This window comes from Narcine bancroftii, chromosome 10 (assembly GCF_036971445.1).
Source record: "Narcine bancroftii isolate sNarBan1 chromosome 10, sNarBan1.hap1, whole genome shotgun sequence".
NCBI classification, from domain to species: Eukaryota; Metazoa; Chordata; class Chondrichthyes; order Torpediniformes; family Narcinidae; genus Narcine; species Narcine bancroftii.
Window position 1 is genome coordinate 39,669,261 of NC_091478.1, and position 26,595 is coordinate 39,695,855.

The 26,595-nt window shown below is 42.7% G+C and overlaps 1 protein-coding gene across 5 annotated transcripts in view; it reads left to right on the plus strand.

Moving 5' to 3' along the window:
- LOC138744475 (protein bicaudal C homolog 1-like) overlaps positions 1–26,595 on the plus strand; it is a 284,405-nt gene that overhangs the window by 251,415 nt on the left and 6,395 nt on the right. For all 5 annotated transcript variants that reach the window (XM_069900687.1, XM_069900689.1, XM_069900688.1 and 2 more), the window contains 10 exons: positions 2,298–2,484; positions 8,421–8,620; positions 11,699–11,831; positions 14,169–14,325; positions 15,704–15,866; positions 19,351–19,390; positions 20,380–20,534; positions 23,714–23,858; positions 25,390–25,550; positions 26,393–26,492. In XM_069900687.1, the coding sequence (XP_069756788.1) occupies positions 2,298–2,484; positions 8,421–8,620; positions 11,699–11,831; positions 14,169–14,325; positions 15,704–15,866; positions 19,351–19,390; positions 20,380–20,534; positions 23,714–23,858; positions 25,390–25,550; positions 26,393–26,492 (1,441 nt within the window). The remainder of the gene's footprint in view (positions 1–2,297; positions 2,485–8,420; positions 8,621–11,698; positions 11,832–14,168; positions 14,326–15,703; positions 15,867–19,350; positions 19,391–20,379; positions 20,535–23,713; positions 23,859–25,389; positions 25,551–26,392; positions 26,493–26,595) is intronic.

A 26,595-nucleotide genomic window follows, 5' to 3' on the forward strand; every position in this document is an offset into this window, starting at 1 on the left:
ATGGCTGAAGAATCCGCATTACTGAATGCCTTTAAAGTGAAAATCATTCTAACTGCGCTGACAGCAGTTGAATGCATTCTGTAATTTCTTTGGGATTTGCAGAGGGTTTTATTGTCATTTATGAATGAAGCTAAGATTTAGAGATAGGATTTTCAGTGTATTGTTGCTTAAAACATTCAGGAAATCCTGTCCAGTGTTTTATATCCAGGCAGTGTTGATGAAGTACTAACCGAATGAGGTGTTCTTTCCTATACCTGTTGCCAAAATGTTTACAGCACAGAATGAGGCCTTTTGGCCCATCACATTTGTATCGCTTTGGACCCAAATCACTCAGAGCAACTCTTCTTGCCTGTGTCACACTCCGCACCTTGATTTGTTGATGCTAACGTGCTGCCATTGTTGTGATTAACCTTGCTACTGCGCTTTGTGGATCCAAAGTGGTACTGCAGAGGGGCGACCTTTTGTAGCTGCCCGCAATGCACTCGCAACTAAGCTTCCTCTACACGTGACAATAAACAATTCAATTCAAATATCTCTCAGCTTTTCACTTCAAAAAATGTAGTGGTCTCCTCGCCATTCCCAGAGAAGCTTCTGACATCGAGTCTCACTTGTTGGCTCTTTTCATACATGCCCTTTTTTAATTAATTGTTGACAGCTTGCAGAGTAAAATAGACTTTAAATCATGAATACTAATCACAATCTGTTTAGAACTCAACCTGACTTTGGGATGGGGTGTGCACAAGATTGAGCGAGTGGAGTTGGGGTGGGGGTGGCAGATCCACATGTATTTGCATCTCCATATTGATACCTCATAACAGTGGGAGTGCATGGTTCCAAAACTGAATGGTTGGATCTTCCTGCACAAGCTATCCTGCTTTGCTGATATACCTTTCTCAAAGGATCACAGAGTAGGAAATGTCCCATTAGGAATGGGAGTTAGCTACCTGCCCATTGAGCCTGTTCCACCATTCAATGGCTAACCTGGCCATACACTCAACTCAACCAACCTGCCTTTTCTCCATTTTCTTTAATTCTCCTACTATGCGACAGTTTTAAAAAAAAATATTGAATGTGGTATCATCTGCTGGTGCAGAGGTTTGCTCAGATTAGCTACCTGCTGCTAAAAGCAAATCCTCCTCATCTCCATCCTAAATCTGCTCCCCCAAATCTTGAGGCTATGACCCCTAGCCGTAACCTCATGCAGCTGTTAATATGGTGAGCTCCTTCTCAAACCATCTTGTGAGCAATGTGTTGGCGTATTTTGTTTGATTCCTGAGAGCAGATATGTATTCCTGTATCACCGCAGGGCAAGACCAAGTTGCTCAGAGGAATATAATCCCTCAGTGGCTTCTGATGAGAGAATTAAATCTCTAAATACTTGTATGATGCTGGGATTGTAGACTTTTTTGTCTTGACATCAAAATGTAGGCCAACCTAGTCTGTCACTGATGGAATAACAATCAGGAATTGTTCTTACAAGCACATTGTTCACATTCCATCAGCAGATTAATACTTTAGATCTTAAATAATAAAGGAAGTATCAGTTTTTTTGATTCAAGTACCTCACTCTGTTTCCCCATCATACTGGTACCTGGCACGTACCTCCATTCTCAGTTATTTGCTCTTCAGGTGGTCGGCACCATTGAAAATATCCTGTCCAGATGCGTCACAGGAACAACTCTAGGCAAAGAACTGTGGCAAGTGGTAAACGCAGTTCAGGCCTCCACACAAACCAACATTCCTCCATCCACTCCGTCTCCACCTCCCACTGTCTCATGAAACTCGCCAACATATTAAAGGACCCATCCCACCCCAGTCATTCTTTCTCTGCTCTCTTCTGTCGGGCGGAAGATACACGAGCTTGAAAATACAAACATCCAGATTGAAGCTTCTTCCCTGCTCTTATCAAACTCTGAAACGGGCCTCTCACTGGTGAAAGATGATGCCCTTGCACTGTTTTTAACTGTATTCTTTTTTCCCCTACCCTACACTTTCTTTTTGTAATAATGCACCCTTTATTTTGGTTCCGTTGTTGCACTATTGCTGTATTTAAGTATGGGTTGACTTTCCTGGATATCACGCAAGTCAAAGCTCGTCACTGTATCTTGGCACATGTGACAATAAGCCAATTCAATTCAAAATGTGTTCCATTTTCTCTAAAACTCACGCCTACCATTTTGTGTCACTGCAGTAGATTTATCATGTGATCTCTTGGTGCATATTTATGAAAATGTTAAAATTCTAAAGTGGCATTGTACGAAATGAACAAGACCTAAAATGATCTCTCCTCTGGTCAGTCAGTGATTGTGAAAAGTGTGGAAAGAAATGCTGTAAATATGTACGAAGCAAGAAAATGTCTGCTGGGTTTGGAAAATAGTGGTGTTGCCATGTCAAACACACCACCGGCCGTTGCCTGTCCCATTGGACTCTCCTGTCATGGACTCGATATCCTGGCTTCAGCTGGACTTGGCCTTGCAGGTTTAGGTATGATGACATTTTCGTAAAGTTTATAGGGTTAATTATAGCTGTCTGTCTAGAGCTTGCATATTTTTCTGTGATTGTTTGAGTTTCTGCTTGGTGCTATAGTTATTTTCACAATCCAAGTTTAATTAATTGGCTACTGTAAACTGCCCTTGAGTCTAAGTTAAAGGCAAGTGTATCCAAGGGGAGTTGATTGGCCTGCATGGAGGGTTAGAAGAGAGAATTGCCTGCAGGAGTATTGAGGAACAAGGAGAGGGAAATTGTGCCTGTTGAGATTGTTCTTTTGAAAGATGGTTTGTGTCATAATAAGTAAGTAACATTGAATATGACCCATTGCTTCACAAAATTCAATCTTATCCAAGGGGAGTTGTCTGTATTCTCATTGTGGAGATTTGGGACTTCTGTTTATCTGAAAATGTTGATCAGACTTCAATGCAATTTGGAATTCACAGGGTTTTACAGCGCAGGATACAGTTTTTCAGTAAATCTGGGCATTATGTGCAGATATTATTTGCAATTTAATTTTCTAAAAGTGTGGAGTGTAGAATGGAATTGAAATGGCAACTCAGGTCCAGGGCATTACCCCTGAAGATCTCAGGGTCTCAGTCACAGAGACCAATACAAAAGATGATAAATTAAGCAAACCTGAGGATAAGACAGCCCCCACCTCCCTTAACAACTAAAAGCTTCAAGCAAAATGCACAGCATATTCAGTAACGATTCAAGGAGAATAGGATCAATGGCTTCCACAAAGACGCAAATTCCTGGAGAGAAGAAACAGATTATCAAGAGAGAGTAGGATTCTTGTTTCTCTCTCTCTTGCTCCCTCCCCCCTCACCCACCATGTGTGTGTATATTTTTCTCTCTCTCTCACCCCCCACTTTCATTCTCTATGCAATCTTCATCATCCTTTTCCTTGTCTTCTGTCAACCCTTTTTCCTACAAATGACTCTACATCCTATCAACACTCGAACATAACCTTGCCGTGCACCCTGGTCCATCGCCGTGCACCTTGGTCACTTCTTCCTGGTGCATGTGGTGATATTGCCACTTCTGTTCAGACATCCAGTGAAGGTGCCAGTGGTCCAGGAAAGAGAAGGAACTGCAAAAGGAAACCATTTGTATAATGGTCTTCTGTATTTGAAGTCTGCAGATCAGAACTCCAGTTGGTTGGTGAGCATATTTCCGGGCCTGCTCTAGGATTGGGGAATTGTTCTGAGCAGAAGCAAAGCTATACTGATTTGCATGGGCCCAAGCTGCACCTTCCTTTTTGTGGGATTCAAGAATACTCAAGCCCGAAACGTTGGTGATGTATCTTTACCTTTGCTATGAAAAGGCACTGTTTGACCTGCTGAGTTTCTCCAGCATTTGTGTGTTTTTTCAAGAATACTCTTCTTCATTCACTCTCCCATCAGTGGTTTTGTATGGGTGATGCTTCCTGCACCCATAAAAAACTCTAATTTCCTCGTTGGTTTCATCCCCGCATAGTCCACCCCTGACTTTCCTCTTTCTGAACCTCAGGCTAGCCCCAAACTCCCACTACAAGTCTACAACCTCCTTCAGATATCTTGATCATACTTCCTCACTCTTTGCCTCCCATAAACCCACTTCCCAGTCTAGACTGGGGAAGAATTGTATTGACTGCTTTGGGATAGGAGAATTTCAGGAAAGAGTGCCATTTACTCCAGTTTAGGGGCAGTGATCCAGTGCCAGCTTTTGAAACAGCAGAAGGAAAAATTACTACTGCCATAGTTAAGGTGCAAGTTCACCAATTGTGTATGGCAGTTCTGGAAAATAAAAACTGTAGCGTAAATAACTGTCCCATTTCCACATGCTGAGCACCTCCCTCCATTCCTCTTAGGTGTCAAGAGAAATAAAATTTCAGAATGAAGCCTGTGGTAATAAAAGCTTAAATATCTCCAGATGGATGTAAAAGAGTGTCCATTGTGCCAGGAGCTTAACAATCAAATATGGGCTGTGTGGTTGAAGCAAAAGGATGAATAGTTGTATGCCATCCAAAAAATGTAGATTTGTTTAATCTCAAGCTTTGCATGTTGGCTTGTTTAGCAGGAGCTGTGGCCCATGACAGAGTTAGGCCAAATCCTTGCCTCTCCCAATAACACACTTCGCAGCATATAACCTCCCAGCCTTTGAAAAGAGGACACAAGAACATGCTCACAAAGGAGCAGGAGTAGGTCATCTATGCCACAATTTAATGGCTGATGTATGTTCCCCTCAATTCCTATTCTGTGGGTTTTCTCCACACTCCTCTAATGAATCAAATCCTTATCCACCTCCACTTTACATACTTCAAATTATCCATCTTCTATCACACAGAGACAAACAATTCACCCGATATACCTCCTTTTTTAAATGACCAGCCTCTTGTGGTTATGTTCCTTTGTTCAAGACCGTCCCACCAGTAAAAACATCCCAACCTCTACCCATGAGATCTGGAGACGCAAGAGATTGCAGAATCTATAATCTGGAGCGAAAAGCAAACTGCTGAATGAACTCATCAGGTCAAACTGCACCCATGCAAGGGAAAGGGATGGTCAACATTTTGTGTCTCAAGGCCTTGCGTCAGGACTGAGATGTGCAGTATAAAGAGGGGTGAGGCAGGGATTGGCAGGTGAACGAAGGGCAGTCCAGAAAAGAGTGAAAGGTGTCCAAAGTGATCCAAGTGATAAGTGAATGTGGGGGCAGAGTGAAAGTTGGCAGTGAAGGTGGTAAATTTGACGAGTTCTGCAGAGAGGCACGAGGCAAAATCAATGCGGTCGTCAGTAGAGTTGAGAAAGAGTTGGGGAGCGGAGCCAGAGAAGGCTCAAAACAAGAACTACCCCACGCAGCCAGCAAAATGATGGGTGTCAGGGGGCCGTGTGAATACATCTGGCTACACTTTTGATTTTGTAGAAGGTGAGAGGAATCAAAAGTGAAGTTCAGGATAAGAACAAGTTCTTCCAGATAGATGAAAGAGTTACCGAAGGGGACTTGGTTAGACCTTTTGTTGCAGAATGCAGTGGAGGCCCCAAAGGCCATCCTGATGGGGGCTGGTGGTGGGCCGATTGAGATTATATCATATGGTTTGAAATGTTATGAAAGTTTATTGTCATATTTATAAATATGTTCAGAAGCACCAAAAATCATTGACACTCTTTACTGACCCCCCCCCCCCACATAGTTCCACCTATCACTTGCCAACCCCTGCCTCACTCCTCCACTCTCACCTCTTCCTACTGGCCAGCTCTCCTCTACAAGTTCAATCCTGGTACAGGGTTTCCACCTGCCATCAAGCCCGAGAACCATCTGTTTTTCATCGCTTGCAGTCTCTTGTCCATTTAGATTATAATCTGCCTTTTAATTCTTCTTCCATAACCTCACATTAAATTCCATTTGCAGGCTTTTTGCCCACACATTCAATCTCCCCATATCTCCTTATCGTAGTGTGCCCCTTCCACCTATTTTTTGTTCAATCAGGAAGATTTATTAAACATTCAACATTTTTCCTTCCTCCAGCTCAGTAATGAGCAATTACAGGCCAAGAACTGATCCCTGTGTTACTCCACTCTAGTTCTTCCTTACTATGAGAAGGACCATTAATTTCCAACTCTCTATTTTCTAGAAGACTGCCAGAGTTCAATCCATTCTAACATGCGCTTTTATGCGCCAGTCTCCAATATGGCACAATATTTAATGTCCTTTTGGACTCAAAATACATCGCCGATTCCTCTCTCTGTTTCATCTTCAGAGCTTGATCAACTTTGTCAAATTTGATTTAGTTCATAAAACCATGTCGACTTGGATTAATTACATTCAGCTTTCCAAACTATGATCTCTTTTCCTCTTTGATAATTGATTCCAGTATCTTGCTAATAATAGCTGTTGAACTAATTGGCCTTTGATTCCCTGCCCTCGACCTTTCTCCCTTTTTTTAAAAAAAGGGGAGTCACTTTATCCGTTTTCCAATCTTCTGCCACCTCCTCGAGTTTAGTGAAGGATTCCAATCAACATATGCAGAAGAGTTCACAAGATAAAGGAACTATTTGGCCCATCGGGTCTGCTCCATAAATCCATCTTGAGCTAAACTGTTCCAAGTTCTGGCCTTTTCACCATATCTCTTGATATCCTGACTAATTAGATACCTATCAATCTCCCCCTTAAACTCCCCCAATGATCCAGCCTCCACAGCTGTATGTGGCAACGAATTCCACAAATCCATGACCCTCTGGCTAAAGAAATTTCTCCTCATCTCTGTTTTAAGGGAAACATCTTATTCACATCTATTCTGTCCAATCCTTCCAACATTCTGAATGTTTCTATGACATTGCCACTCATTCTTCTATACTCCAATGAATAGAGTCCAAGAGCTGATGAACATTCCTCATATGTTAACCCTTGCATTCCAAGAATCATCCTGGTAAATCTTCTTTGAACTCTCTCCAACATCATTATCTCCCTTCTAAGATAAAGGGCCCAAAACTGCACACAGTTCTCCAAATGAGGTCTCACCAGGGCCCCATAGAACCTCGTCAACACCTTTTTAGTCTTATACACTATTCCTCTTGAAATGAATGCCAACGTAGCATTTGCTTTCTTTACTGTCAAACCACCTAAAGGTTATCCTGCACAAGGACCACCCAAGTCCCTTTGCACTTCCAAATTTTGAATTTTCTCCCCATCCAAATAATAATCTGCCTGTTTATTTCCTCTTCCAAAATGTACAACCGTACATTTCTCAACATTGTATCTCAACTGCCATTTCTTTGCCCTCTCTCCTGAACTGTCCCAAGTGTCTCTGCAACCTTTCAGTTTCTTCAACACTTCCTACTCCACCACCGATCTTGCTGTCATCTGCAAACTTCGCCACAAAACCATTCAATCCATAATCTAAATTATCAATATACATTGTAAAAAGAAACGGCTCCTGACCCCTGTGGAGCACAACCAGTATCCAGCAACCAACCAGAACAGGATCCCTTTATTCCCACCCTTTGCTTTCTGCCTATCAGTCAGTGCTCCACCCAATCTAATATCTTTCCTGTAATTCCATGGGCTCTCATCTTATTAAGCAGCCTCTTATCAAAGACCTTTTGAAAATCCAAATACACTATATCCACAGCCTCTCCCTTGTCCATCCTCAAAAAATTCCATTAGGCTGGTCAGGCAGGATCTTCCTTTCATGAACCCTTGCTGGCTTGGACCGATCATGCCATGCACCTCGAGGCATTTCATAACCTCATCCTTGAGGATCGACTCCAATACCTTCCCAACCACCGCCGTGAGACTAATAGGCCTATAATTTCCTTTTTTCTGCCTCCCTCCTTTCTTAAAACAGTGGGTTCCTTTAAACCCTGAGCATATGGTCCACTGGGTCCTGGTGAAACAGCCCCTTAGGTTCTCATCCCTTGAAATAGGGATTTTGTAAGATTTCAAATAAACATGATAAAATAGACGGACTGATGTTTTAAAGATGAAAACAATATCTTCCATGGTAAAGAATGATGCAAAAAGACTATTCAACACATACTGTTTTTAATTCACCAGCATTATTTCTGAAAGCCCCATATTTATCTTAGCTGCCCTCTTCTATCTGCCCATCCCTAAAAACTTTCAGTGTTTGCTTTTATACCACATGCAAGTTTACTCTGAGAATTAATTTTCTCTCTTCTTAGGAGTTTCTTCGTCTTCTACTGCTAAATGTGATAAAGTTCCCTGTCCTCTGGTCTGCCCCTTCCCCTTTGTATATTCTAGTTTTTAATATGACATTATTCTCTGGATGGTACATCATTTGCAGGGGCCACCCAATTCCTCAATCATGACTCCTCAATGAGAGACACATAAAATCCTCACTCTTGCTTGTAAGTTATAATTTTCCAAGCAAATAAAAGGTGCTTAATTTCAGTGTTCCTTTGCTTTGTTTTCTCATTGCTTCTCCACAGGTTTCTCCACAGTATCGCCCCTCATGATCCCACCAACAACCCAAGCGACCTTGACCAGCATCTTGCTCTCAGGACTGCATGGATACGGCCAGACAACACCATCACCTCCACCTGGACTAGCACCCATGGATATTCACATCAGCCCCTTGTCACCAGAGAATGAGAAAACGGCAACTTCCTGCGTCAATGGCCACGTCAAGGTAAAAGGAAGATTCAATGGAGCTTGGATATGCTCTTTGAATTAGAAGGCTAATGGATATGCATCTTGTGAGTGAGTGGCTTCTCAGAGATATCAAAAATAATAATTTCTCCCTCTCCTCCCTCCAACAATACATCCTTTATAAAGTTTGCAAATATATTTGCACAGTCCATTCCTAGGTCATGCTAAGGCTTACAAGATTTTCAACAGGTCAGCATGAAATTAAATTTTCTTTCACAAATCTTATCAGGTCTAAGTGGTTCCCAAGATCACAAGGTATCGAAGCAGTAGGCCAATTGGTCGATCGAGTCTGCTCCGCCAATCTGTCGCGAGTTGATCCACCCTCCCACTCAGCCCCTCTCCCCGGCCTCGAGAAGCTGAAGAAATGGAGCCATCCCACATGGACTCGGTTATGCTGAAGGGTCTCTTTCCATGTGGGGTTACTCTATAATTCCGTGACATACACGAGGCCATAGATTTACCCATTTCTGCAGCAAACCCTGCTATCCCTGGACCTGAGCAATGAACAGAAGATCACCAAGGGATGTATGCAGATAGAAAATTGTGGTATGTCCAGTCATTAAATAATGGTGTGATTTTATATATATGGTTTAAAATGTTTCAAGTATATCCCCATCCCCAGAATTGAACTTGCTGAGAGAACTACAGGTAAATATTATAATTTTGTTCATCACATTTGCAAGCCAGCCATGGTTTATTTGTTGAAGCTCCTCACACAATATATGTCAGAGAGATTAACCCTTAATCCCTGGGGACTCCTGGAGAGGGCTGACAACTCTGTGAATGACTGTAACCTCACTCAGATCCGTTGTTCAAGTCTCTCCTGGAGTCTCGTTACCTTTGTCTTAAACCTTGGACACAGAATGAACTTCTCAGGTGTCAAATATTTGCACCGCTTGCACGTTGCCTGCAATTTTTTAGACGGTGTAACTTGCATTGGGCCCTGGTTGCGGGGATGGAACCTTACCTGCAAACTATTCTTCATCAAGTTATCAAGCCTTTCAGCCATGTGAGGAAGCATCGCAGCCAGACAAGGCCTTATTCTAATGAATGGTTCCGGCTCAAAACGCTGACAGTTCTCTCTCATATCCATCTATGACCTCTTGCATATGGGCCTGTGCTCCCTCCCTGATCCTCACCCCACCATTTTATTCAGGCTCCTGCCTGCTCTTTCCTCATACCTTGACAAAGGGTTCAGGCCTGAAACATTGGTTATGTATCTTAGTTCCATCAAGAATGCTGTGTGACCTGCTGAATTTCTCCAGCACTTATAAACAGCAATCTGCAGATGTCCCTGCCTAACCCCATACCTACCTACTTCCCCCAAACTCACAGAGAAAGGTTGCATTGTAGCGGATGGAGACGCGGACCGGCCCACATGAACGCGGCGACTGTGCAGACCTGGGGGTGGCACTAGGTGAACTCCCGCACAGCGGGAAGATGGGGAACTATGGCGGCAACACCGGCAAATCCCAGGCCGGAGCTCCGATGATGCAGGGCTCTGATGTCAGCACCTGGGGCCCATATGAGTGAGGCGGCCAGAGCAGGTAACCAGCAGATGCCAAGGCTTTGGTGTTCATGTCCTCCTTCTCCACAAACTTAGAAAAGATTAATCTGTTATTTACACTTAATGTAGCACCAACGCTACAGTATGAGCATTGAGTTTCTTTTTAAAATATTTTTATTGATTATAGAGCAGTAAAAACAAAAGTACAAAAAGCAAATATGGAGCACTAAGCGTAAATAACAGAATAAATCATTTTTAAAAAGATATAAAATCATAAGGCACATTCACAATTCATGAACATATTAATAGTTTTATCCCAATTAAAGATAAATCCAAGCCCCATCCCTACTTTATCAACAATGTCTGATAATAAACATTCTTAAAATGAAAACAGAGAGAAAAAAGGTCAAGTATTATATTAAAGTTAAGAAAATGACTTATAAATGGACCACCCACACCATTTGAAATGTTACATATGAATTATTAATTGAATAACGAATCTTTTCTAAGTTTAAACATGACATAGTGTCTCTCAGCCCCTGAGCATGAGTGGATGGGGCAGCATCCTTCCATCTAAATCAGTGATCAGTGGTTCTCCACCTTTTTCTTTCCACTCACATACCACTTTGTATTCCCTAGGCCATCAGTGCTCTGTGATTAGTAAGGGATTGCTTAAGGTGGGATGTGGGTGGAAAGAAAAAGTTTGAAAACCACTGTTTTAATCGCACAACAGAGAGAAGAGACCCTTTGCCAATCATTAAGCCTCATTTGCTCAGAGTATACCCATCCCATTTCATTCTTCTCACATTCCCACCGACTCACCTACAGACTTGGCAGAACTTAGAAAAGCTAATGACCAACTAACCCAGATATCTTTGGGACATGGGAGGAAACTGGAGCATGTGCAAATATCACCCAGACTGCACTGTGCTGCCATTCAGGACACAACGACCGTATATTTCGGCGAATGAGTCAGCCTTTGGGTAAAGCAGGTCCCAATTTTCAGCCTCATTTTCATGGTTTTATCATATATCGGGTGTATAAGATGACCCCCCCTCCCCCCCAAAGAAAAATCACATTGACTGAGCTTTTGCTTCATGTTATCATGAAGCCTTCAGCAAAACTGTGAAAGTATGAAGCAAGTTTTAAGTTATAAGTCATAAACGTGGCCAAGGAATCCACCAACTGTAGCTGCAAGGACATTTGAGAAAATTCATGTAGGTTGGGTTCTGTTTTGATGTTTCAAGTGTTGTCTTATTCGCCAAATCTACATCGAGTGGTTTCTTGAGTTGAATTTAAGGTCTAATTTTTGCATCTGGTGTATAAGAAGACCCATGATTTTTGGGTGCTTTTCAAGGATCGACTTGTACGCCAAAATACTTCCAGAAGTGACTTAAAGACCAAATACTTTTAATGCATAGACACTGCTGGAGTCTGGAATGTCACTGTTGTCCACATAGAATTAGTCATAAGGTGCACGGCAAAATTTCTGTAGTATGTTGCTACCTGATGCATGGAACTGATCAACGTTTTAAAACATTGTTTTCACAGACATCGGGTGCCATTTACACAAGAATTTCAACTCCCTGTCTCGCTGATAAAGTGCTGAGTAATAACCATTCTGAAGTACCTCGAGAGAGTTCAATTAACACCCAAGAGACCAGCAAGTCCACTCCAGTGGAAGGTAGACTACGAATAGAGAGAATTATTTCACTGAAAGAGGGAGAGTGTTTATTGTCAGATACAATGCCAAATGCACTGAAATTCTTACTTGCTGCAGCTGCAATGGGTATGTAAGACACACCGACCACAATACTGTGTTAAATTACCACAATATGGCAAAAATGGAAAAGAGATCATAAATATAAAAAATATATAGATAAATATTTGCAATTGCAGTTAGCACTATTGAAACGTCACCTCTTTTTATTGCACTAACTGCAATTGCAAATATTTATCTATATATTTTTTATATTTATGATCTCTTTTCCATTTTTGCCATATTGTGGTAATTTAACACAGTATTGTGGTCGGTGTGTCTTACATACCCATTGCAGCTGCAGCAAGTAAGAATTTCAGTGCATTTGGCAATACCCTAATCATAACCATAAACTATTCCGGGACCATTAAAAGATCTGTTAGCACTATTGAAACGTCACCTCTTTTTATTGCACTAACAGATCTTTTAATGGTCCCGGAATAGTTTATGGTTATGATTAGGGTATTAATGAGAGGTTCAAAAATCCAATGGCTATTGGATTAAAAATGGTTCTTGAACTTATTGCACATTCAGGGGGGCCATGAAGTCCTTATGTCGGTTAAATTTGGTCCAGAGTTTCTATGAGAGAAGTAATTGACACATTAAATAAATATGCAGTTCCTAATTGGTATTTGGTGGGCATTGTGCAAAGCGTGCCATTAATTGGTGCTACGTGCAAGAAGAGGAGCGCTGCACTAGCTCAGTCAAAACGAAAGCAGGCTTTGTTAATGGAGGGCATTGTGGGTTTTACTCAGGTACATTGGCAAGAAACATTTTATTTAATGTTTAATGATGTATTTATTTCTTTATCTTCTGTAATGGTTGAAAGCTGCTTCCAATTAATGATACAAGCGTGGAGTTGCTACGACTAATTTTGCCTTGCTGATATGTGAATAAGCCATTGAGATTTGACTAACCAGGGAGAATTTAAGGCCTCTCCAGCAATGCATGCCCAACCAAACACAAGCTGCATTCACACTCTTAACACCAGGAGTAGATCAAGCTGTGGGCTGCAAGTTGTCAACCAGAATGTGAGCAGGCTGGGAGATGACCATTTTTTGAGTCTCTTTATGTCAAAACCAACTGCAAACAATCTGTTAACTAAAGTTTTAGATCCCAGTTGTAAGTGTGCTGTAGTTTTCAGTCTAAAACAAACATTATCTAGTCAGTGGAGGATGGTGTTGTGGCTTTATTTTGCTTAGACTGGACTAATACCCTTCTCCAATCCTTTGACAGTAGCCCAACTTCTGCTTGTGTAAGTGATTGGTTGATCTTCATTAATGGCCGTAACTAAGCTCTGAAGATATTATATGCCCTTCTTGTGCAGAGTGATGAGCTGGATTGTGTGTGCTGGGCCTAGGCCTTGTGCCTCCCTCTTGCCTCTGCAAATGGACCTGCTCCTAAAGTTACTCCTGTGACCATCCCGCATACAGTAACAGTGGGCAAGAACTAAGCTCGGCTAATGCCTGCTGATGAACTTCTCCTGCTGTCACCGCCTTAAACCCTTTGGGAACCCTTCTTTCCCTCGGCACCCGCAAAACCCCAGAACCCAATACCTGGTCCCCATCAGCTGGTCTCCAGCAGCCTGCTGCCTGATGGGAGACCCTCAGCCATCAGTCTCCAGCAGCCCCTAGCCTGCCAGCACCTTATTGATCTGGTGCTGTGGTCACATTCTTCTATACAGGGTCCTCTTCTTCCCAACTGAGGGTGTTCTCTCGTCCTATTGCCCTGCACCGGTCCACTGATACCTTGGCATCCACAACTCTTGGGGTCTGCTGCCAAGCGTGGCACAGACCTCTGTGTTTTTGCACATGTTGGCAGAAAACACTGCCTGCCCCTTTTACAGGATGCTTAAAAACTTCTTGGGGTGGTGGGGGGGGTTGGTTTGTCAGTTCATGACTCAGCAGTAGAACCCTGCAGAGGAGTGCTGTTTGTCCGTATCCCTATGCCGGGTCTTTCTGTACATTGGCTACCTTTCCTTAGCAGCGGGAATCCAGATGGATTACATGGAGGGAAGTTTTTGTATGTTCTGAGCTGCATTCACTACCTTCTGTAGTTTTGCCCAGTCTTGAGCCGAGCAGCTCCCACACCATGCTGTGATACATCCACCAAGTACTGCTGTAGAAGTTGCCGTGGGGTGGAGGGGGCACCTCTAAGAAACTGAAGGCAGTGCGCTTTCTTGGCCATGGCGTCAATGTGCACCTCCGTCACCTTCTGACATCCAACTTTGACCTTTGGCTTCTAATTTTGCTGGTTGCACAGGTTCCAATGATGCCTTTGTGGAAGTAGGCATGCCCCGAAGCCCCTCGCACTCAGCCAACAGCACTGAACTGAATCAGATGCTCAACGGTTCCTCCACCTCTGTGGCAAAACGACAGACCCTGGAGCTCTTGCAGGGCACCAAGAACACCCATCGGCAGTGAGTACCTTAAAGGGCTGTGAGAGCAGTGCTGTGCTTGCCCTGGGGGGTGAACAAACTTCTGCCGAAAACACACGTGCTATTTCAAATGTATTATTCGCAAAGAAACATTTTGGAGATGGTGCAGAAGAGATTCACCAGAATTCCAACAGGAATGTTATTGTTGTAGAGAGACTGGAGGAGGTCAATGAGATTTAGTCGAGATGTTCAGTAATGATTAGAGGACATGGAGGTATTTAGCAAAGACCCTTCTGTTTCTGAAATATTCATGAGGGGAGATGTTGATAGAAGGTCTTTGGGAAAATTACTCCCAGCCGCTAGCCCCTCCTTCCACGTGACTGATCTTGTCCCAAGATGTTTGTTTATCTTCCCATGAAAGAAAGTTGGTTCCATTCCTGCTAAGGTGCTAACTTGAAGTTGGGAGTAAAACACGAAAATCTGCAGACGTTGAGATTATGGTTAAAAACACTCAGAAATGCTGGAGGATCTCAGCAGGTCTCGTGGTGTCCATTGGAGGTAAAGATATATTACTGACATTTTGGTCCTGAGCCCTTCCTCTACCTTGAAGAAGTCCCAAAACATCGGTAATATATCTCCTCCTGTGGACGCTACGGGACTGGCTAAGTTCATCCGGCATTTCTAAGTGTTAATTTCTAAGTGCTTGGTAGCCAGAGTGATGCATTGCACTAGAGAAAAACAGAAACAGCAGGGCTACCTTAACGAAAGGCTCAAGCCCCAAGCGTTGTTTATGTATCTTTATCTTTGCTATATAAAGGACACTGACCAACTGAGTTTTTCCAGCATTTTTACTTCAACCACGGTGTCTGCAGACTTTCGTTTTACTTCAGAACCCACAGATGTTGGAATCTTGGGCAAACAACGAGATACTGGAGGAACTTAACCGGGCGCAAGTGTCCAAGGGTAGAAATGGTTGGTCAATGTTTCAAGTTGGGACTCTCTAGTGGGAAGAGGAAATATCAACTGTATTAAGAGGTGGGAGAAGCTGGAGAGGGAATAAGAGGTGATAGGGAATTGGACAGAAGGTGGAGAGGCAGGTAGAGGAATGGACCACTGGGAGGGGGTGAAGATTAGACAGAACAGCAAGAACAGGAGTAGTTAAAAAAGAGATGGAAACAGTTGAACCAGATAGAATTGGGAGTTACCTAAGATAACTAGAATGAAGCAATAACGTGAATGCTTTCAAGCACACTGATAAGATTAAGGAGGCACAGATTATTAACAGTTTCTTGATAACTCTCCACTGACCCATCTCTGTGCTCTAGTTTCTTGGCAATTATGATGTAACGCACTTCTAGGTGCAATGGGGGTAGTCACAGAAAATTAAGCCACTAAACGACTTTTGATTTTTCTCTTGCAGCGCTTCAGACAGACTGCTTTCCGATTCCGATTCCAACGCTGCTGAGGGCACCACGACGGATAAGCGAGCCCCTGGGAGTGAGCGAGCTGCAGAAAGAGCCGCTGCCCAACAGAACTCGGAGCGCATGCGACTCGCTCCACAGCCGGCCTACGCAAACATCCAGGTCAGGTGCTTTGCCCCTTCGTGATCGCATGGCAAAGATGCCCTCTTGAGATAACAGAAGGTTCAAGGTGGGCAGTAGCTCCGAGAATTATGTCAGTTCAACGTGGGTCTGCAGCTTTTGGCTTGCCCCAGCCCAGTCATGGTGCTGTTGATTTCAGGGTGAAAAGGAGCCCTGTTGGTGATGTTTTAAAAGAGGCCAAAGTCTCTGCACAGAGAAACCGTGGACAATGATTCTCCAGGGAGATAACAAATCACTTGTGAAGTGCTGGCATCTTGCATTTATATTCTGACCAATAAATAAAACATCCACTGCCCATAAAACTTGACAGTGACAGTACTTCCCCTCGTACAACTTAATTGCCATAATTAAATGAGCTAATCTAAATAAAATGTTGCACAGACTGAATTGGTATTCAATTATTCAGAGGGCCATAAAAAGTTAAAAACAGTTTCTTGATTTCAGTGAAGTGAAACGTGAAAGTCTACAGGATACTGTGATGATAGTTAATACACAAAAGTGTTGTGTGTTTATACATACAGCATAATACAGGCCCTTCAGCCCTCAACATTGTACCAACCCATACATTCCTTAAAAAAATGTACTAAACCCTCTCTACCCTGTAACTCTCTATTTTTCTTCCATCCATGTGCCTGTCTGAGTCTCTTAAATGCCCCTAATGTTTCAGTCTCCACCTCCATCCCAGACAAGGCATTTCAAGCACTCACAACTCTTTGTGTAAACAAAAACTTACCCCGATGTCTCCCCTAAACATCCCTCCCTTCACTTAGTATCCATGTTCTCTGGTGTTTTCTATTCCTGCTCTTGGAAACAGGTGCTGGCTGTCTACTTTATCTGTGCTGCCCATAATCTGGTAGACTTCTATTAAGCTTTCTTTTGTCCTTCTACGCTCCAAAGGAAAAAGTCCCAGCTCTGCTAGCCTTGCTTCATAAGGCTTATTTTCCAATCCAGGTAACATCCTGGTAAATCTCCTCTGGACCCTCTCCATGGCTGTAATGAGGTGACCAGAACTGAACACAATACTCCAAGTGTAATCTCACCAGAGATTTGTAGAGTTGCAGCATGACCTCTCTACTCTTGAATTCAATCCCCCCATTAATGAAGCCCTGCATTCCATAGACCTTCTTAACTATCCTATCAACTTGCCCAGCAACCTCAAGGGATGTATGGATTTAAATTTATACAAAATTTAAATTAAAAAATTTAGACATACAGCTCGGCAACAGGCCATTTCGTCCCATGAGCTTGTGCCACCCAATTGCACCCAATTAACCTACATCCCCCCCGCCCCCCAGTACGTTTCGAATTGTGGGAGGAAACCAGAATCCCTGGGGAAACCCCACAAAGACACAGGGGAGAACATACAAACTCTTTAATTTGTCTCCTAAGTATGGTGTGCAGGACCTGCTGAGTTCTTGATGTCAATCATTGGGACATGTATGCACCCAAACAAAACTGGCTCTCTCCACATTCCTCGGTCAGAATGATAACATTATAAACATTCAAGCAAGTAGAAAGCTCGCTGTGTCCCACTGGTTGATCGCATGTGGTGCTGGATTCTCTAGACCTATCCCAAGATCGTTCCCAAGTTATTTTCCAATTAATTGACTTCCATCCAAATGCCCAACCTGAAATGCAAACAACTTTAATAACTGTGGACTGAAAACATATTGAAGTTGGCCAGCAAGTCTGATATCCAGGTTGCCAACTGTTGGAGAAAGATCACATACCCATTGATGAGACCATATTACATTTGATTCAGTGTCGCAGCTCAGCATTGTGGAACAGCAGGTAGTGCTGACGCCTCACTGCTCCAGGGACTGGGGTTTGTCCCTGATCTTGGGCGCTGACTATGTGGATTTTACTGCTTGTGTTTCCTGTGGGTGCTCCCATGTTCTCCCACAGCCTGAAGAAGTGGGGGCGGGTTAATTGCTTGGGGTTTTAATGTAAAAATTCAGAAAAAAACATTTTTTTAACCTAATGTCACTGATGCAAACTCTGGTTGGTCATCTGTTTGCCATTCCCTCCAACACTAATCCCCACTCACCACCAAAAAAAAAAAATCACTGTCACGTTGGTGGGATTGATATATCTGGTTCAAGTCCTAATCCATGCCTTGAGCACAAAATCAAGGTTGATATCACAGTGCATTCCAGAGAGAATGCTGCATGTTTAAATTGCCAATGGTGTTATATTGAGGAATAAAATGTTTCTGCCTGTACAGTAGTCCTGCCTTATCCGCAGGGGATATATTCCAAAACCCCACAGCGGGTGCCTGAATCCTATACTATGTCGATCTGATAACCAAGATGGCTGCTAAGTGACTAACAGGTGGGTAACATGTACAGCATGGATACCCTGGACAAAGGAATGGTTCATGTCCCGGGCGGGACGGTGCGAGATGTCATCACACCACTCTGAATGGCGTACAATTTAAAATGTATGAATAGTTTATTTCCAGAAGTTTCCATGTAAAATTTTTGGACCACGGATAACTGAAACCGTGGATAAGGGGGACCACTGTACTTACTCATCTTCTATTTCTATCATCCTGCCCCATCTTCACAGAAACTGTTACCATTGGCTTTCACCCTGTTCGGTCACCCCTTCCACCCTCCACCAAATTTACAAATATCATTGATCTGCACATATCTGTTAGCTGCGATATTTATAACATTACAGCTGTGGTTATGCTTGCACTGATACACTTTTTGATTGTGTATCATTTTTTAGACACCTTGAGGTTGTGAAAATGGTGGACAAGTTCACGTATATATTCAAAATGTCATCACATTGGCTGGGTCATTTCCTCCAGGGTCTCCATCCATCAACTCACCGCATGGGCAATATCTCTTGTTTGTCATCTTCTCCTTTGAAGGAGTCCATTTGGCCCATTGAATCTCTGCTGACCCTCAAAGTAACCTCATTGATTCCATTCCCCATAACCTTTGCCTGTTTACTCCCTTGGACCCTCCCACCAGCCACCTGTACCAAGGGGTACAGTTGTGAATTCACCTCACAACCAGCGCTCATTTGGGATGTGGAAAGGAACTGGAACACCCAAGGGAAGCCCTAGGGTGATAGCCAGAATGCGTAAATTCAATGCAGACAGCATCAAAGGGCAACCATCGAACTGGAGCTGTGAGACAGCAACACGACCTGTTAGGCCAGATTGCTGTCTGTGGCTAATCAGACTCACAATGGAGGGGCCAGCATTTCATATTTCTGAATGAATTGAGGTTTACTAGAAAATTGCATTGATCCAGAAATAAAATATTTCTGTTCGTAGCATTAACATTGGATTGATTATTCTATTCTGATTGCTTAAAATACTGCAGAGACTGACAGCCACATTTCGGTGTGAGTTCATCTCCCCTTCAGTAGACCCATCAAAACACCCAGCAAGAGTTGCAGGAATATTTCAGTGAGCTGTTAAGCCATTGTGTCTTTTTTTTTACATTTTCAGGCTTTTGACTATGAACAGAAGAAGCTGTTAGCAACCAAAGGTATGTGGTGTGACATTAACCTCTAACCTCTTGCTGTTTGTCAACAGCTCACGAAAGTTGTTCCTCTTCCAGACTCTTGCCAGGGGTTGCTGCGAGCTGCGTGCCTGCCTCTAATTCACTGTCCATTCATGTTGAATGGCCTTTGTTTTTATTTTGAAAGGTTCTGTGGCGACAGCACATTCAAAGCTCTCGTTTCTCTGTCAACTTGTGTGAAATGAATTCTAATTTGCATCTATAATAATTACTTTTGTCATGCTGGTCTATATCTATATTTTGACAGTAAATGGCCATACACTTTCTTGGGTTCATGAGTTATATGCCAAGTGTTTTGAAAATAGTTAATCCTGCCCAACGTTCGTGTAAAAGCCTTTAATGGCATTCACTTAAAACATGTAGCTTCAAACTCTGGTTACATAAATTGCAGGAGATGCGTAAGGTGCAAATGATGTTCCTTCAGATTCCCCTACATGGAAGAATGTTAAAAAGCAAACTAAAAACTGCAACACCTAGAATGTTCCAGGATAAACAGTCTGGGGTCATTGGCACCATTCAAGTGAAGGAGACCAAATAATATTAACAAGCTCAGAAGCATGATCCCCTTCAAATGAATCTGGTTAATGAGTTACAAACAATTTTATTTAATTTCTTGACTGATACCATTTTAAAATGAGCTGCAAAAGGAGTACGTGCTGTTGAAAATATAATTAATTTTGTCATTTTAATAGAAGTATTTTTTTTGCTAGTGAGGTTGTATTCCAAGATGTCTCAGGTAGTGATGAGCTATTCCTGTTGGAGGCCTGTGCTAGCTCAAAAATTTGGACCCTGTCCTGGGGAGCTCAAGTTGCTTGAAAGGCCATTTGGCTTTGCCTCCTGAAGTATACGAGTTGGACCCTCGTGGCCAGTGTTAAACTGCAAGAAAAAAAAATCTTTGGCGAGTTGAAAAAATCTCCTCTCTTATAACACTGTCTTAAATTTCTGTTTCGGTGAAGCTATGCTGAAGAAACCGGTGGTAACTGAAGTAAGGACCCCGACAAATACATGGAGTGGCCTTGGGTTCTCCAAATCAATGCCTGCAGAAACAATCAAAGAACTAAGACGCACCAATCACGTGTCCTACAAACCATCCATGTCGACCACATACGAGGTAGCTGATGCCGTTCTATATTTTGTTTTCGTTTTCATGGTGCATTCACTCAGCGGCTTTAGCCACCACTGAGCATTGGTTGGCTTGGGGATGCAGCTGCGGCAATGTGACATTGAATTATTTTGCCGCATCACATGAAATGTAATTCCTTTCACTTAGTTTTAACCAGATGTCAGGTAATAACATACCTGACAACAGTCCAAAAATAATCGTATCTTTACCTTGAAAGCAATGATTTATCTCTATCAGATTTCATATTTTGCTTGGCGGCAAGGGCTGGCTGAGTATAGAAGTGCTGAATCCCATTGCTTTTAAACCCATGAAGCAGGCTTCTTGCTGGGTAAACAATGGCAAAATTCAAGGAAGAATGATGAATGCTCGGTTTCAGCCAGAAACCTGGCCACATGTTATTAATTACTCTCAGCATATTGCTGTTAGCAGATTCCTTTTTAAGTTTCTGAGACTGGAACTATGATTGCCTTCCAGCAAATTAAACGCATGAAACTTTGAAACTCTGTACATTAACAATGTTAGGTGGAGGGCCGGTTCACCTCAAGGCTTAACCCTAGACTATATTGAGGTGATAGTCCTTGAGAAAACACGAAAGAGAGGGGTTTTTTTTCCCTGAAATGCACAGAAATGCCCTTTATCTTGAATACTATCTGGCCAAAGTTAAACCACGCTAGACCTGAGCATTAATATGAAATCTTGTTCTTGGAGCAGGAATATAGATTGTTACATTCGGCACATTATCTCAGCTGTGTGTAGAATTTTGCACCACAGTGAAAAATGTGTAATTTGCTAAGGGACCCCACACTTCAGCATATGGAACCTCTCACGCTGCTGTTGTGACTCCTGACATTAGATTCTTTCCCTTTTTCCTCCTCATGCATTCACAAAACATGTCACTCCCCCACTGTCTGTCCACATTCCCTTCTCATCCCTCCCAAGTTAATGCCCATTCCTGTTTTTCTCTATCTGACTTTCTTCGTGCTACTTTCTCCTGTTGTATATTTGTATTTCCATCCTCATGGCCACCCTCGCTCCATCTATTCCTCACTTTTCAACCTCAATATCTGCTTTCCTGCATGGTTAGCTATTATAGCACCAGCGACGCAAGTTCAAATCCGGTGCTGTCTGTACATCCTCCCTGTGTCTCTGTGGGTTTCCTCCAGGTGCTCAGGTTTCCTCCCACCCTTCAAAATGTACCAGGGTTGTAGGTTAATTGGGCGGCACGGGCTAAAGGGGAGGAAGGGCCGGTTACCATGCTGTATGTCAAACAAAATCTACCTTTATTGTTTCACAACAGTTTCCCAATTTTTCTTCTCGCTCATCTCTCTTTATCGCTCCCTTTTTCCTTCCCGCTGTTTCACTTTCAGCTCTTTCACACCACACTGTGCTCTCATAGCAGTTTTACCACTTCTGTTTTAACTTATCTAGAATAACCTCAGGTGACTGATCTTCCAGCCAAACCCCATTGATTGATTGGTGACTGCGGTGCTGTAGGTGTGGGAAGTGATCAGTTTCAGGAAGTGAAAGAATCTTCCATTATTGGAAGCCTCAGATAGTTTGCCAAAGACCTCCACAAAGTGTTGCCACATTTGACTGCCTTTATGATTACAATAGGCTAATAGTAAAAGGCCTCTGGAACTGGATATAGGATTGATGAAGCACATTCAACAAGCAACTGAATTCTTAGAATTACATTGATACATGCAGAAAAATGCCCTTTGCTTAAGTGGTTTATGCCAATATGGTATAGCTTGGTATGGGAACAGAGAGTTATGAGTGCAGTTCAAGCCAACACACAGACCAGCCTCCCCTTATCACCCCCGCCTGCACTTCCCACTGCTTGCGGAAAGTGGCTGACATGTTAAAAGATACTTCCCACTCCATTCAAGCAGAGGGCTCAAGAGTTTGGAAACACGTCCCTCCAGATTCAAGGCTAGTTTCTTTCTTTCTGTTACCAGACTCATGGAATGGACCACCCATTAGTGTAATACGATGCCTTGCACTATTAACTGTACTTTTCTCTTAAACACTATACCCTGCACTTCTGTCTATTCCAGCATTTTCCTGTGCACCACCTGCTGTACTATGCAGTGGCTGACTTGCCTGTGAATAGAACGCAAAACAATGTTTTTCACTGTATCAAGGTACATGTGGCAATAAGTACAGTACATTTCCCCAAATCCAAAATGCTTGGTACCGGACGCTTTTCAGTTAATTGGATTTTTTGGATAACAGAATAGTGGCTTAAAGCTGCCCAGTAGCATCAGCAGAATACTTGTATCAGCGGTTAAACAATAACAACAAAAAAAAAATGGAAGGCTTTTCAAGCATGAAATGATGTTTAATTCTTACCAAAAAAAAAACGTAATCTCTCCTTACAAAATAAGATAACAGCATAAATTTAATAAAAGATCAATTTTTTTCACTTTGCGACATCATGTCGCCACTGAAAGTAAGTTTGGATAATAGAACAGTTTGGTTAACAGCATTTTGGATATGGGGAAACGTACTGTAATTCAGTTCAATTCACTGTTATGCTCACAAAAGCCATCTAATACCCCTCCTCATTGTCTTATCATTTTCTATTTTATCTGACTTACCTTGAAACAAATCTCTCCTATTTGGTCCATGCAGTGATAAGTTCCAAATTTTGAGGGAATTTTAAAAAAATGCATTATTTTTCATTCAGTTTGTCCTATAAGCAGAACTACATTCAACTCAAGCACCTTCATCACTTTAAAGACTGAAGCTAGGTCTTTCACTGTCAACCATCCCTTTCTTAGGGGATAAAGTCCCAGCCTATCTGGTTAGTTCTGATCATTCTAACCTCTCAGTGAGGCCAGCCGATTTAGGCCAGAGGTGGGCTCTCACAGCCCATGTTATCCACTGAGGAATATAATGGCAATAGTGGCTTCCTCTAGTAGATGGCTTTTGGTCAAGTTCAAAAATACTGCTGCCTCTGTGCTGGAGAGGGAAACAGTACAACTTGCTTGTAATTGTGTATTCAGTCAGAATTCTCTCAGTAAGCTAGGCATCCAAAAGATAGGGTGTGATTGTTCAGTTCCAAAGCTTGGTATGGTTTTGAATGTTCCATCATAGTTTGAAGATGTTCACTCCAGTTAAGAGAAGAGTTATCAACAGCATTTAATGGTAATTTTTCTCCGCAGTCTTCATCGCCAGTGTCACTATCACGGTCAAACAGTCGGGAGTGCCTTGGGGGTGGCAGTGATTCTGATAACTGGAGGGATCGGAATGGCTCTCACGCTGAATTCCCAACATCTATCAACACCCCCAAGCAAAAAAATAACCCATGTAAGCATTTCAGGTGTTGTGATGGAGGACTTTCCTCATTGGAGTGTGCTGTAATATTGATACTTCTCACCATTTTTTTATATTCAAGGTTTTGTTTCATTCCATTATCTTGCCAACATGATGATAATATTGCATCTGTTAACAAGAAGTGTTGTGGAAACTGTGCAATACGCCAATGCGCTGCAGAAACTCAGCAGGTCACGTAGCATCCGTAGGAAGTAAAGGACAACCAGCGTTTCAGGCCTGGGCTCTTTAGCAAGAAAGCCTGCAGATCCTGGGGTCAAATGCCCCAGGCCCAAAATGTTGGTTGCCTTCTACTTCCCATGGATGCTGAGTTTCTCCAGCACATTTACGCATTGTACTCGTCCCCAGCATTTGCAGACGTTCATGTTGTGAAAACAGAACTATCATAAGATATGGATGAGCTAACAATTATGGAAACAACACAGGATCGTTTTATGGACACAATGTTAGGTATGTCCCAAATTTCCCTTTTATTTTCATATTCTTCCTCTCCCATATTAATCATCTTCTTCTGGTCCTGTCTTCTCTCTGGCAAACTGAAGACGTCCTGTAAATCCCCATAAATCCGCTGAATACCATTCTGTAAGATCCAAGCTGTTCTAAGAGGGTCATGTGGTTTTGCAAGCAGAGAGAATCAAACTGGCTTTCTCTCTAAGAGAGAGAGAGAGAGACACACACACACAAACACACACACACACACACACACACACACACACACACACACAGATCACTTCTACAGTGTTACAGCCAGCAATAACAGCTGGGACTGGAACAGGACAAGCTCGCAAGCTTGTGGAAAGCCCCATTTGGAAGATGGCCTGGTTAAAGCCCTTGTGGTTTATACAAGAGGAGAGGACTGGCTGTCTAATGTTTCTCTTGGAATAAGAGAAACAAAAAGGCACTTTGTGGTGACCTGAAAGAAAGAGATTATCATCTGGAGAACCCTGATGGGGCAAGTTTTGTCAGTATGTCACTGAAGTGGCTGATGGAAGTATATCAGTTGTGGATGTCCTGGAACAACAAATCTCTCTCTGAAAACTGACAAGAACCTTCCTGAGCGGTAACCATTTACTTTTCAAGTACCAAAGCCTGGTGAACATTATAAATGTTAAATTCTGTGCACAGTATAAGAATTGCCTGCAACCAGTGAACTTGGAGGAATGAGAAGTGAGATTGGACTGTGAACCAAAGAACTTTTCTGAACTTATACACTCATTACATACACGTGCACTTAGAATTAGAAAGGGTTTAAGTTAGGTTAAGTAAGTCAATAGTGATAAATTAAAGTGTGATTCTGTTTTCATGCGTAAAGATCATTAAAAGCAACTTTTGTTTAAGTAACCATTTGTCTTGGTGAATATCTATTGCTGTTGGGTTTTGGGGTCCTCTAGGCTCGTAACACTACTAATTCACCATGAGCCCACTTTGCCTGATCATTTTCCCCCAGTGAGCCTATAATATATTTTTCTGATATAATATTCGACTTGTTTTTTTTCTGTCTTGTCAGCGGAGCACTACCTGACCTGCACTAATTACATGGACTGCATTTCCTCACTGATGGGCAGCAATGGCTGCAGCCTGAATAACTCCTTCAAAGGCACAGAATTGCCCGAACTCTTTAGCAAGCTCGGTTTAGGCAAATACACGGATATCTTTCAACAACAAGAGGTCAGTCCTACCGCTCCTCATTGAATATCAAAGAAATGCATGTAATTTCACTGGGGTTAGTTTAATAGATTTTTCCGTGTTTTTTTAAATTCTTGCCAGTGAATTAAAGGGTATTTGGAAAGAGAGGGTGGTGGCAAAGAGTCGCCCACACTCTGGTGCCATTTTGGGAAAAAAAAGGAGATAAGAGAGTCTCCTCAGCGATAGAGAGTGGTCAACGATCACACAACTCCCTCCTCCAATGTAGTCTCTGAACTCAAGCCTCCATACCCAGCTGCCTACTCTCTCTCTCTATCGCTCGCTCAACTCCTCAACCCACGGGGTCCCACTCCTCGCAAAGCCATCAGCATCTGCGGCCCGATCCCAATTCCCCATAGCACCCGTTGCCAGGCAGAGGGCCTTTGGTCGCCGAGCCCACAGTGGAGCCTGTCCTGAAAATGCATGCGCTCATGGCCTGCACAAGTTTTAGCCATTTCAAGTTTGCGTGAGTAAAATTCTCCCCGGTTACCTCCACCTTCATCGAAATAAACGACACATAATAGTAACATTTTATCCATCGGTCAAGTGAGCTCTTGCTTTTCTGCTCCACTGGAGGTTTCCATCCTTCCCGAGTTCGCCTTAGGGCACCTGCATAAGTGGGGTGGTGTACTGCCCCAGTCAAGCTCCCCACATGCCATTGCCCCTGAAGCAAGTCATACGCAGCCACTCAGATGCTTCCGATATCTGTTAGTAATAAAATAAATGAGTAAATATTTGATGGTGATAATGGTTGAGAGGGTATTTTTTTTCTACATACCGTATCCAGTGAAATGGTATTCATCTCTGGCCTTCTTGTGACTTCTCAGATTGACATTCAGACCTTCCTTACCCTGACTGACCAGGACTTGAAGGAGCTTGGGATCACCACATTCGGTGCCAGAAGGAAAATGCTGCTTGCGATTTCAGGTCGGTGTCCAATTTGTTCCTTCCCAAAAAGCAACGATTGTGAGAACAAAAATAATAAAAGCAAAACCTGAATGAACTGGAAATACTCAGCGGCACCTGTAGG